The 14,235-nt window shown below is 38.6% G+C and overlaps 1 protein-coding gene across 5 annotated transcripts in view; it reads right to left on the reverse strand.

Moving 5' to 3' along the window:
- Positions 1-1,874: 1,874 nt before the first annotated feature.
- Positions 1,875-14,235, reverse strand: part of LOC105486617 (poly(ADP-ribose) glycohydrolase) — a 135,586-nt gene continuing 123,225 nt past the window's right edge. For 2 of the 5 annotated variants that reach the window (XM_071069998.1, XM_071069997.1), the window contains exons 17-18: positions 5,410-5,538; positions 1,883-4,742 (exon numbers count right to left, since the gene is read on the reverse strand). In XM_071069998.1, the coding sequence (XP_070926099.1) occupies positions 4,588-4,742; positions 5,410-5,538 (284 nt within the window). In that variant the 3' untranslated portion in view covers positions 1,883-4,587. Of the gene's footprint in view, positions 4,743-5,409; positions 5,539-14,235 lie in introns of all 5 variants that reach the window. The other 3 variants (XM_011749547.3, XM_071069999.1, XM_071069996.1) reach the window with 3 other exon arrangements.

Below are 14,235 nucleotides of genomic sequence, written 5' to 3' on the forward strand. Positions count from 1 at the left end.
TTCTGCCTTTTTTTTTTTTCCCCCCACTGGTTTTTCTTTTTTTCTTTCTGTGGGTTAATGGACTTTTTTCTTTTTAGAATTCTATTTTGGTTTATCTATAGTGTTTATGAGTATATGTCTTTTCGTTGCCTTTCTAGTGGTTGCTCTAGCTACTACATTGTATTATGTATAGCTTTTCACAGTCTACTGGCATCAACATTTTACCTGTTTGTGTGAACCGAAACCTTACCTGTATGCCCCTTTTCTTTCCCACATTTATAACAATTATTTCCTGTACATTCAGTGAAAACCCCAATAGACAGAATTATAATTTTGCTTCAATAAATGTAATTTAGAAACCTATGAAGGTGTACTGTATTTACCCATATTTTTACTCTTTCTACTCTTCCTCCCTTATGTTCTAAGATTCCTTCTTTGATGGTTTCCTTTCTGTTTCAAGAACTGCTTTAGCATTGCAGCCAGAACCACCATTTTCCAATAATTCACCAAAATGACAAACGGAAAAGGAAAGAGGAGAGGCACCTGATATATGTTCTCTGGGCCTTTTATAACATGCAGTTGTTCCTTTGGCCACATACACATGAATCTAACAAGAAAAGTCATACCATAGACATCAGTATGGGAACTGTTTGAAAAGGAATGTCCCACAAATGTTACCATGGCAAAACTGGGAGTCCACAATGTTACCCACCATGCTGTTGGCATTGATGTAAACAAATTAAGGGAAACACTCTTGTCAAGAGATTAATGTGCATATTGAGTGTAGTAAGGACTCTAAGGGGTGAGATAGCATACTGAGAAGTGTGAAGGAAAATGACCAGAAAAAGAAGGAAGCCAAAAAGAAAGGTACCTGGGCTTAACTGAGGTGCCAGCCTGTTCTGCCCAGAGAAGCACACTTTCGGAGAACCAATGGCAAGGAGCCTGAGTTGCCAGAACCTATTCTCTACTAATTCATACCATAATAGATGTTCAACACAACAACAAAAAGACCTTTGGACTGTTAAACAAACAAAAAACTTCCTTTAGCCATTTTATTAGGACAGATCTGCTGGCAACTAATTCTCTTAGTTTTCTTTTTTTGTGTTTGTCTTGTAGACAATGTGTCACTGCTTTTGGTTGCTCTTTCCTGGTCCTTTAGCTGCAGCGAACGGGCTGTTCTCGAACCTTTGTCTGTACGCAGCCTTTCCAGGTTGTTGGGTTCTCCAGTAACCGGTAGTAAGTATGGGATACACAAGGCAGTAAGAAAATCCAGGGAACTCACCACTATTTTATTCCTTGATTCCCAAGGTCTCTAGCGATTCTGCCTTCTTTTTTCCACCTTTCAAAGTGTTCTTGTCTGTTTTACATATAATGTTCAGGGCTTTTTAAATGAGCTTAGAAGGAAGAATAGAGAAAAGTATGTTTACTCCATCTTTTGGAATCAGAAGTCCTTTCCCGATTATTTTGATGTGTGCGTGTGATGATGCTGTGGTCATCTTTTTAAGATATACTGATTTACAGATAAAATATAATGTCTGGAATGAACTTTGTAATAATTTGGCATGGGTAAATGGGTAGGAATATAGGTGGAAGTGAGATTAGCCATGAATGGATAAATATTGAAGATGAGTGATGGGTATATGGAGGTTTATTACCCTATTTTATTTTTGTATATGTCTGAAATGCTCCTTAAAAAAAAATTTCCTGACTACCCCACTCTAATATTACAGAATCTTACAATAATCAAGATTTATCTATAGCTACTGTCTATGTTCCCTGCTACAGTATAAACTTGTTAACAGGGACTCAGTCTATCTTGGTCACAATTATAAGCTCCAAAGCTTCAAAGTGACTGGCATATAGTTGTTACTCAAATCACCATGTTTTGAGATGGAGTTTCGCTCTTGTCACCCAGGCTGGAATGCAATGGCATGATCTCGGCTCACTGCAAACTTCGCCTCCTGGGTTCAAGCGATTCTCCTGCCTCAGCTTCCCAAGTAGCTGGATTACAGACGCCTACCACCATGCCCAGCTAATTTTTGTATTTTTAGTAGAGACAGGGTTTCACCATGTTAGCCAGGCTGGTCTCAAACTCATGGTGTCAGGTGATCCACCCACCTTGGCCTCCCGAAGTGCGGGGATTTCAGGCGTAAGCCACTGCGCCCAGCTGACATACTACCAATTTTTAGAAGTATTTTGATTTGGGAGATGCCACAATGTGAAAACATGTCTATTGGTATCTGCGGAATAAATAAACTAAATAATGTGAGATTTAGATAATGGCGAATGTGTGTTCAAGGACAGATCATGTATTAATCGATAACAGTTATATTTTTGAGTCTATTATCAATTCTTCAGTGAATGTTCCTTATCAAATATTAAAAATTTATGTCTAAGTTTGTAGGACTATTACAAACCTTAATAGAAAATGCGAGATTCCACAATGATGGTCTCCACCTTTTACCACCAAGAACTTCCTGTATTAATTTATCCCCAAGGTCTCCATATTTTAAAATACTTTGATAACCAAGTAAAGTTCATTTGTTAAGCTAATTTTGTCTTTTATGGAATAAATTATACTGTTTGGATTGAGGTAATATAATTCCAGCTACAATAAAAGACACTTCACTTTTTGCCCTACTTGTATGGATTCACTACAGGGAAATGCAACATTTCCATTAGAATATAATTTTGTAACCTCTAGTGCTACTTTCCCGGAGTTTAGGCCCCAGTGGAATCGGGATGGCAGTCACTGACTGGCTCTTAGCTCCTGTATTAAGTCAACAAAGGGCATTTAGCTGGCCCATCTTACATTTATGTTAGGAGTTAGGCATTTGTTTACACAGCTCTCCACAAAAGAGTCTTACCTTCTGTGTTCCAGAATACCCAGCTGGGTGACTTCTTACTTGGATTAATGATTTCTCTACCACAAGAACCAACCTACCCTGTTCATGAAATATTTTAAAGGTCACTTAGTCTTGGGCTGCACGGGAGGGGACGAGTGTGGGGCTAGAAAAAGTGAAGACATGAAACAACCATGAATCTGCAACCAAAGCACAGACTGGGGAAGATTTTAGTATCAACAGAACTAAAGACAGATTCTTCCAAATTTGAGAGATGACTAAAAATCTTAGTTATTGTGGTAAAAAACTTCAGTGACAAGTGGCTGCCTTCAGGTGCCAAATCGCACTATCCTCTCAATCTCTACATAAACAAAAAGAGCTATGGCCACCAGCCAAGGCCCTGCCATTTTCCCACCAGTAGCAGGAGGTCAGGCCATTCACTGAAGTGCCTTATGAATAGGATTTGACGGCCATTAGCATTTCCTGACAGCTGATGGTAAACCAGAACATCAACAGGGTGGTTTAGGATTGTTTTGGAAATCTGAGTAGTGCTTCTGTGATGAAACTCTACTTTCGGTTAACATAGGATTGGCTTTGGCTTTCATTTTAACCTCTGAAAGACATTATTGTTTATGTTTGTCGCCAGATTTAAAAATGGACAATTGTGATAAAGGACGTTAAACAGAACCCAGATAATGCCTAAACCTAATTGTTTCCCACCAGTCCAGTTTTATTTAGATTTTATGTGCTCACATATAGACACACTTAAAGAGCATATGTTTATATATACATATATAAAATATAGATGATATGGGAATTTCTGACAAAGTGATTTATTAATGAAAATTTATTCACTATATAACCTTTGAATACCTGAGAAACTTCATTATGTACAAATCAGCATGAAGTTCCCAGTTCCCAAACTTTGGTTATATGAATATGCCTCAAGCACCACAAAAGAAACATTAGTCCTAATTTAAAAAGAAAAAAGTACCAAGAAACAAAAAAAATCTTCAATTCTCTTGAATCTGTTTTCTTTACACCACATCAGGAAAACCCCCTTTTATTCCACATTTCCTTTCATCTCAGTTTTCAAAACTGGTATAAAAAAAACTGATCAGAAGAAAAAAGACAGACAAACCATTATAGATAAAAGTGATTATCTCAAAAGGACAATTTCTGGAAATTATTCTATCTTAAATAAATAAACTATTTTAATCTAGGAGGTTTGCATTATGCAACATATATGAAGAAAAACCCTAATTATTAATTTTCAGAATTTAAAAACTTAAACAATGCAAGCCTATTACGAGTTGAGTGGAAGGCTCACAGGGAAATTTTTAGCAAAATCAGTTAAAGAGATTCCTGGATTTCAACTTGTTTCCTGGCATTGCTGGCATCTGTGGGCTGCAGAAGCAATTGGTATAATATATGGGCAGGAAGAAAGAGACCCGACAGGCTGAGCACAACCTTCCATGGGATTTCACAAGAGATCTGATGGACAAAAGAAATAAACATCAAAGAATGAAAACTGAAAAAGAAGAAAATAGAAACAAAACATATCTAAGTCCACGTGAGTCAGGATGGAGGGGGTTTAGATGTATCAACTGACAATTGCATATGTGTGGAAGAGATTGCATCCTTGACTACAAATGTGGATTATATACACATTTATATTAACTTAAGTCAATTCATATATTACACCTGACAGCTCAAAAGGACGTCTCTGGTGGGAGGTGGGAGAAGATGCTATCCGTTCGGCTCCTCAGGTCCCTGTCCTTTGCCCTGAATGGTCAGCAGTCTCTGCACAGGACTCGGCGGCATGGTATATGAACGGATAAAGCTTGATGTCTGGTCCAGGGGTGGAACAGTTTCTGCATTCTTCATTGTAATATCGTAGCAACAGCTTATACACGTCTCCTGGAGAGCCAAAGGTCAGACCAGAGGCACATTAAAGTATGTAATTGAAAAAAACCTTAGAAAGAACACTCCAGTTTTATCTTAATCTAAATAGCATATGCTCAGATTTGGCTTTTGAAAATACAGCATGAATTTCATATGCCTGAAAGGCTTTCCCAACATAAATTAAACAAATTTTAAAAACTCTTTAAAGCAACAACTTCTTAGCTCATGATAACAACAGGTTATACAGGTACACTGTCCATGCACCCTCCTGGGAGTTCACGGCAGCCCTCGTTATATACTTAGCTCCTGAGGTAGGAAGCACACTGGATGAGCACTGGCAGGTCTGAGAAATAGGACAGTGGTGCTTCTCAGATCTGAACTTACCTTCATTCATCTCTCCCATTTTAGATTTTTATAGACACAAAAGCAAAAATGAACACTAACTCCAGCTTCTTGACCTTACTTTAGTAAGCTGATGTACTCTATCAAGACTGTGGATGAAACTTTGCCAGAACAAACAGACTCTGCACATGCTGCCCCTCTGAGAGCTTTGTTCTTCCCGCTCAGAGTCATGCTTTTGTTTCTTCGTACCCACTGTGATTCATCCAGATTTAGCAAGTGTTTCCACTGAATGGTGTATAATCCATCTAGATACCAAGTGTCAAGAGTATCTCCTACTTACCAACAGTGAGTTTCCTTTCAGTAAGGAAAATGTGCATGCTGTAAATGTCTCTCATCAATTCTGAGTCCCCAAAGGTGAAATAAACCACATCTCGCTCAGCTGCAGCAGCTGCCAGTATCTGTATTAAGGCTGAGGCAAAGAGAAAACACACAGTTGTATAATGACACTTCCCACCTAGATACCTTTAGCTCTTTACCAGCTGGTGTGCCACAGCTTCACCCTAGATTAAAGATTTATAAATCTAGTATACATGATATTAGAAATGGGGAACACAAGGCTGGGCACGGTGGCTCACACCTGTAATCCCAGCACTTTGGGAGGCTGAGGCGGGCAAATCACCTGAGGTCAGGGGTTTGAGACCAGCCTGGCCAACATGGTGAGACCCTGTCTCTACTAAAAATACAAAAAAAAAAAAAAAAAAAAAAAAATTTAGCCGGGCACGGTGACGGTTGCCTGTAATCCCAGCTACTTGGGAGGCTGAGGCAGGAGAATCGCTTGAACCTGGGAGGCGGAGGTTGCAGTGAGCCGAGATCGCGCCATTGCCCTCCAGCCTGGGTGACAGAGCAAGACTCCGTCTCAAAAAAAAGAAAAGAAAAGAAATAAAAAGAAATGGGGAACACAAGATGGACATAAATCATCTAGTTGTGTGGCTTTTCAGATATGCTGCCAAGAGTATCATCAAACTATAGAATTCCAACACAGGCATCTTTGCTGAACCACAAACAATGGAAGCCGCAAACCATGGGACTAAGGTGGTATTTATATTCGCTTCTATTATATCTGGAACTAAAATTTTTGTGTTTGCTTACTTGATAATAATTGCTGTGTCTTATCACACAGCCACTGGTCTTTTGTATAGGCACATTTGGGAGGTTCTAATGTTCTCCTTAATCCCACAGCAGGAGTTCTCAAAATGGGCTGGGGAGCACACCTGCATCCCTCCTGTACTCTGACCTCCACTGGTCACTGCAGCACGGGAGGCAGAGTTCCTGAAAACACTGGAAAGTCACTCTCTGGTGTACTATAAGAATGAAAAAACAATCGAGATCTACTATCTCCAGGAATCAAAGTTACAAATCACTGAGCCTGAAGTATGTTTCCGAAAATTTAGTTACCTTACAATCTCAGTAGATAGGGTTTATTTTAAATAACCATAAAACTGAATATAGTTACGATAAATGCCCTTTTGCTAGTTATAGATCTCTTACTTCATAAAAGGGAAGATGGGAATCAAATTAAAACATTAAAGAGGGTATATATATTTTTTGAGATGGAGTCTTGCTCTGTCACCCACGCTGGAATGTAGTGGTGTGATCTCGGCTCACTGCAACCTCTGCCTCCCGGATTCAAGAGATTCTCCTGCCTCAGCCTCCCAAGTAGCTGGGATTACAGGAGCCTGCCACCATACCTGGCTAATTTCTATATTTTTAGTAAAGATAGAATTTTTTCTCTTTAGAAAACGGTTTCACCATATTGGCCAGGCTGGTCTTGAACTCCTGACCTCAAGCAATCTGCCCATCTCAGCCTCCCAAAGTGTGCGGATTACAGGCGTGAGCCAATGTGTCTGGCCAAAGAGGGTATCTTTTTATAGTTTTGATTTTTTAGAGCATGTTAATATTCTACATATTTACAAATTAAAATTAAAATACTAAGAATAGGAATGGGGAGAAACCTGTAACTGAAGGTAAATTAAAACAAATGAGCGTAATTTTAGTTCAAATAAATAACATAACTAAACTGAAGGGAAACGAAGAAAAGGAAGAAAGAAAAAACCCAACAATTTATGAAGACAATATATGACTTACATAAGTCCGTAAGACCATAATATATGGTCTTAGGCCAGGAAGAGAGAACTGCAAACGAATTCCTAACTCTTTTTACAAGGTTTGCTTACCATACTAATGGAGGTGAAGCAACTCCGAAACTATTTTGAACTGTATTAGAGGAATGAGCAAATGAATAAATGTGTTGATGCTGCTGGGAACTGGGGTCTCACTATGGAAGAAGAGACACACAAACATGGAATGGAGAAAGACAAAAAAGAACTGTGTGGAGATGGACCGAAATGGAAGGCATTGGTGTATACTCGTGATGTTGAAAATATGTGTATCTGTATGTGTGTGTGTGTGTATGTGTACATATACATTTCCTAGCTCTGTCTGCCAAAAGGGTCAAAAGGGAGACACCATAGTAGCAATGACCACACTCAGCGCCCAGATCTTGGTCTCTACTATCATTCCCCCTAAATGGAACTAGATTCCTCAAGAAATGCTTAATGCTATAGTTTGGACAAGAAAGGTACAAGATGATCTCAAAATATTTTGTTATACCAGAAAGTAAAGAAATGCTCAAATGGATAAAACGAAACAAAAAACAGAAGGGCCAGCTCTTGCCCACAGGAGAAAGCCAAAGACTAACTGTTAAGTGTGGAGGGGGAGGAACATCCTTTCTTTGCAACCACTGTGGTAAAGGTCAGGCAAGAATCATTAACATATGCTAAATCTAGGGAAAATTTTGCCTTTGTCTTCCTACAGATTGCTTATTAGTTACAAGGGAGGAAAAAAACCCTCAACTCTGCAGTGGGGAAACTGGGCAACACCCTGACACGGTGATCAAAATTAAGATCCCCAGTAGTGTCAGATGGCCATCAAGTGCCTCTTGACAGTGTCACTGACGCAGCATTCTGACGGAGAATGCATAACCTTAACCTCATCACAAGGAAACAGCAGACAAACTCAACGAACACTGTATTCTTTAAACACATCAATGTCATAAGAGACAAAGAAAGGCTGTGGAAATATTCTCGATTCAAAAGGAGGCTAACAAACATGACAACTAAATGCAGTAGCTGACCCTGGACCCTGCGCTAGAGGGAAAAAGGCTAGAAAGGGCTTTATTAGGTCATCTGACAAAATGGGAATATAGATGAAAGAGTAAATAAGATATCAGTGTACATTTATGAATTTAATAACTATAATGTGTTTAAGAGAATATTTTATCCTTAGGAAATACACATTGAAGTATTTAGAAAAGAGGGCATAGTATATGTAAGTTAGGCTCAAATGATTCAGAAAAAAATTGTGTGCAGGTGTATACATATATATGCATATATAAAGGTATTTTTATTTTTATAAATTCGAAATTATTTTTAAACAGACAGTTTTAAAAATTACATGCGAAGAAAAAATTTTAAGTTGAACCAGTAAAATTTGATATAGTTGAGTATTTCCCAGATTTGGGAAAGAATCTATGACATTATAATATATGTAAGATTCTAAAATACCATCAAAGTATGTCCTAATTTCCAAACTAATATTTATTGAGTATCCACAACATGGGAGGTGCCATAACTATGCCTCATTAATCTCAGAGTATTGAAAGTAATTAACTTCAAAATAGAGATAAGTTTTAATTAAAACTGCTCAACCAACTTATGCATACATTAAAGCTTCAATACACCCTATTTCAAAAGGTTCCTAATTGACCTAAACTACACATAAAAATGGGAACTAATGAATCATCATCTTTCTTGACCAAAAAGTACCACTGCTTACCTTTTAGTGAAAATGAAAATTTAGCTTTAAGTATTTACTATTAAAAAAGACAGAGACCCAAAGAAGAGTCTTTTTCATCCTATTTCCTACTAGATCTCTAGTCATTTGCCATTTGTGAAAATGAAGTATTAATAAAAACATTTAAAATTTATCTCTTTATATAATTTATTTTATATTAAGAGAAAATCAAAAAGTAAAACCAATTCACATTACATTCTTGATTTCACACCCATTTCTATTTGAGTACATATTGTACCATAAGCATGTGTTAGACTAGTCAGGACAGGGAGGCAGGAGATCCAAGTTCTATCCTCAGCCTTCTGCCAGATATCTAGCTCTGTGACTTTAGCCAGTTACTCTCTGGGCCTCATTTTTCTCAATTACACAATGGAGTTAAATCAGATGCTCCCTGAAGATTCTTTCAGAGTTCAGAAATTCATAATGACCGTTATGATTGTTTTCCCTCCATTGGATGCTAGACTATAAATACATAAATGAAATTTCCACAAAGATAATCTCGATCCTAGATACATCAGTAAACACTGACAAAAGTTTATTTTAAAACATCACTGTCTTCAGGCCTTCTTGTCTACAACACCCCCAAGATCTTTGCAAATTTACACAATTATGCTTCATGATTTAAGTGAACTCTCTTGCATCAAAAGTTAGATGAGAATAAATTACAAGTCTATTAGAGTATGTGGACTGATTCCAAGTATGATATAAAGACATCAAATTCTAACTTAAAGCACAACTACGTGCCAAAATAATCACTTAAATTAACCTGCAGGGAGTTTGGTTTTAATTTTCTTTTTGGCATCAATGTTAAGCTATGAAAAAATATAAATAAATATGAGTAACATAAAAAGCAATTCATAGTGTCCTGTTGCAACAAATCGACCAAGCACAAAATGGGTAAGATGATTGATACTCACACCACAGGTGTGGTGTGAGGCCACCAGCATGTAATATTGGTAATGACTGCTAACACTGGGCTCTTACAGCACACTGAACACTGTTCTAGGAGCTTTACAAACACTACCTCATGATTCCTTACAAAAACTCAACAAGGTAATTATTACTTCCATATTGAAAATAAAGAAATTTAGGCACCAAAAGATTACATAATTTGTCTCAGGTCACACAGCCAGAAAGTGGTAGAGCTGACTGGAACACCAACTCAAGAACACATGCCCTCACCCACTGCTTCTGGGCTGCTATGGCAATCCATGCTGGTCAACTCCAAGCAGACCTTACCACATGCCAGCCAGAGCAATGTCTTTACATTGTTTATTCAAACGATTTAAATGCAGGCTGTCAAGGAGGCCAAAATAGTAGATTTGAAAGTACTACGCACGTCCTTCTACTGAGTTTACTTGGTGAGCTCTCACACTTTGGGTACCCTGAGAGCTCAGCTTTGCTCACCAGTCCCAAAAGCATTTCACTTCTTGTTTCTACCACACAGCACTCTTTGAGGCCAACTCTTATTCTCCAATTAGTCTTGTCCTCTGGCTACTGTTTTAAATCTTGACACTCCCTCCCTCCTTTTCCACTATGGATGTTACTAGTGGCTCAATCTTTGGTCCTTTCACCTACTTTAAACACACTCTCTCTTCAAGAATGCAGCCACCATTTCTAGAATGGCAACTCCCAAATCTAGATCCAGATCCAGAGCTTGCAGCCAATACAGATGAAATAACAAAAGCACACAAGGGCCTCAATCCTGGTTTGAATCCTGGCACTACCACTTGCTATCTGTATGACTCAAGGCTAATTTACCTCTCGATGCCTCAGTTGTTACCCCTATACAGACAAAAAAGAAAACTTACCTAAATAGGTTGTTGTGTGCTAATACAGGTAAAGAATATATTTAGTACAATTCCTAGAACATAGTATGCACTCAATATGTTCTCAACTGATAACAACAATAGTAATGAACACATATTGGTTTTTGAGGAAGACGGGGCCAAGTTTGAATGTTGGTTCTGACACTTGCTAGCTGCTCTCTTGGGACAGGTTTATTAGCTATCTATAAACCTTGGTTTCTCATTCTTAAAAGTGGGGCAACAATGGAAGGGTAACTGTGCAAACCATATGAGAAAATGCAGTGATTGTTAAACCTGGCTGATCCCAGCTGAGGATAGTTAAAAAAAATTCCTAAAGCCATTTTCCAAGTCCACTAACTCAGCAGTATCTGAGGTGCTGACACAAGTTGAGTATCCCTCATCTGAAATGCTTGGGACCCGATTGGTTTTGGATTTGTTTTTTTTGGTAATATCTGCAATATCAGTTGAGCATCGAAATCTGAAAATCTGAAATTGAAATGCTCCAAAGAGCATTATCTTTGAGCATCATGCACTCAAAAACTTTTGGTGAATTTTGGAGCATTTTGAATTTTGGATTTTCAGATTTGGGATACTCAACCTGTAAGAAATACATACTTGCTCCAGACACCTTTGAATACACATTATCATGCAAGACCCCATTCTTAGCACTGGGGCCACAAAAAAGGATAACACAGAAATGTTAAGAAAGTAATCTTCCTGAGCAAGGCTGGGAGAGACCAAGAGAGAGTGATCTGTTCTGGCAGAAGAAAGCAAAGTGAGGAGGAGCCTATGGTAGACAAACTGAGGTGACCTGATCCAATGCTCTATACTCCTACCCTCCATTTTTGGTTGGAAGTCACCCCTTCCCCAACTCCATAATCACACTTCCTATAAAGCTCAGTCAAAGGGCTAGTGTAGGCCAACCATAGCATGGCAGAAAATGACATCACTACCGTCTAGATTCTTTTTCTAGAGAAATCGTCTTTCTGGAGTTTATCTTGATTCCAAAATTACAAAATAACTAGTAATATTAGTATTTAAGTTTGATATAAATAAATGGACATAAGGTCTGAAAGAAATTTATAAAAAGTTTTTATATCTCAGAAACATTTCACTTAATATACATAAGTCATGGAAACAAATTAGAAATCCTTTAAATCTCATTAGGGGATGTATCTTGTGTTTCTTGATTCCTTGGCTCTAACAACTTGGTTCAAGGGATGAGAAGTAATCCCAGTTGGTCAAATTAGAGTATTTTTCTGGCATTTTAAAACTAAAGGGTCCTCCTTTCTTCTTGGGTCACTCAACTGCAGGGTTGCAAGACTGGAATTATTTGGTCCTGGTTACTGCCAGTCAGAGATAATCTGAAGGAGACAGATGAAAATGAGGCCATTATATTGAAAGAAGCAGGCAGGAGAGGAATGAACACCAACAGAGGGAGAGCCTGATTCTAGGATGGATTCATACTTGAGGTCAACTCTACCCTGCTTTGCTCAGCCACGTCAAGCAACAGTACCCTTTTAGGTGGAAGGCATAAGCTACATTAGTGTCTCTTTCAACCAAAAGAATCCTAATACAGAACTTTTTTGGTGGAAGGGAATGAGGGTCTTTATGGAGTAGTTACCACTGGAGTAGAACCTTAGAAGGGACAGAAGTAATTAGCCAGGTACAGACAGACAGTTAACAGAAAAATGTGCAAAGCCTAAGATTAATTAAAGGCACACAGAAGCCACTGAATAAATTTATTAAATAGAAATTCATTGAGCATATTTTATTTGCAAGTCACTTTTAGGTACTGAAGGTAGGGAATGGGGATAGAAAAGAAAATGCAAAAAATGCAACAAGACACCTTTTAATGATAGTAAACTGGCAATGGCATACTTGTTTACAGGTCAGGTAACATATACAGGGGAGTCCAAGGGAGAGAATACAGTCACGGGTTCTCAGTTTCTGTTTCTGATTGGGCCAGTAAAGCCCTTTCCTCATCCCTCTTTTCCGCTTATCGCTAGAGAGAGAAACTAAAAACTACAGCTTCAGGCTGCTAAGCACCTAAAACAAAACAAAACAGAACAAAAACAACAAAGAAATAAGGCAAGCTGGACAAACTTATAAGTAAACACCAAAGGAAATGCTAGGAGAAATTTACAAAAACACAACAGAAGAAGGAATGTTAAAGAACTCAATTCCTTCACAAAATAAGCAAGTAAAGTCAGAAGGATAGAGTCTGACCTAAAAGGTATAGAATGTTACAGCAAAACAGTAAGTCTTATACCTTTCAGAGACACCTTTCCAAGTGTCAACATGTCTGCAATAACTGACTATGTTAGGTCATAAAGAGAAGTTCGAGAAACTCCAAAAAGTAGAAATAGTATTATCTACATTCTTTGATTACAATGCAATAAAATTAGACAAGAGATAAAAGCAAAATTTTTAACAAACTAACCATTAAGAAAATTTTAAGTTATCTCCTAAAATTCTCATGGGTGCCTCGGGTCTGGTGGTACATTTGAGGCAGAAGCCCTCCCATGCAAACATCTCTGCTGAGACGAGATGTAGAAAGTTAAAAAACTCCAACCATGAGAAAAGTCCAAAATTGTAACTTTTTCTGAGTTTATAGGAAAGCTGAGTTTTTGAGGCAACCAAAGGGTGACAAACCCCTCTGAGAAGATAAAATACATGAACTGTTTTATTTTTGAAAGTAACAGGAGAAAGAGGTGGTCACCACACAAACGGGTCAAAACTTCAATGAAATGTTAAAAGCCAAGTATGAACTAGGGGGTCACTTTGGAACAGTTAGGAGCACCAGAAATAAGTAGAGCTTGCACTGGCTCAAAAGCTTTCACATGCACTTCCACAAGGTGCTCAGAAAGATGCAGGTCAGGCAGGAGGCCACAGGGAGCCCCTTCGGTGGCACAGGCACACAGGAGGCCACTGGCTGCTGCTGGAGCCAGGTCCAAAGCCCCTCCATTTCCCCCTAGTCCTTTCTCTCCTAGCCTCTGGCTCCTAAGGCCACTGGCTGCCTGAGGAAGAAGGTTGTTAGTAAACTGTCTATTGAATGAACTAATATATTTAAAATGTTCTCTTAACAGTTGTCAAAGTAATGTATAATTAAAGTAGTTCAAAACTAATTGTGAGGCTGGGCATGGCAGCGCATGCCTGCAGTCCCAGCTACTTGGGAGGCTGAAGCAGGAGGATCCCTTGAGCCCAGGAGGTCGAGGCTGCAGTGAGCTATGATCACGTCATTGCACCCTAGCCTGGGTGACACAATGAGACCCTGTATCTTACACAAACAAACAAATGAAGTGTGGTAAAACACAAAACTCATATACAATTAAGTAACAAGCATATTAAAAATATTTTGCTGGCCAGGTGCAATGGCTCATGCCTGTAATCCCAGCACTTTGGAAGCTGAGGCGGGTGAATCATGAGGTCAGGAGTCTGAGACC

The sequence above is a fragment of the Macaca nemestrina genome, chromosome 9 (assembly GCF_043159975.1).
Source record: "Macaca nemestrina isolate mMacNem1 chromosome 9, mMacNem.hap1, whole genome shotgun sequence".
Taxonomy (NCBI): domain Eukaryota; kingdom Metazoa; phylum Chordata; class Mammalia; order Primates; family Cercopithecidae; genus Macaca; species Macaca nemestrina.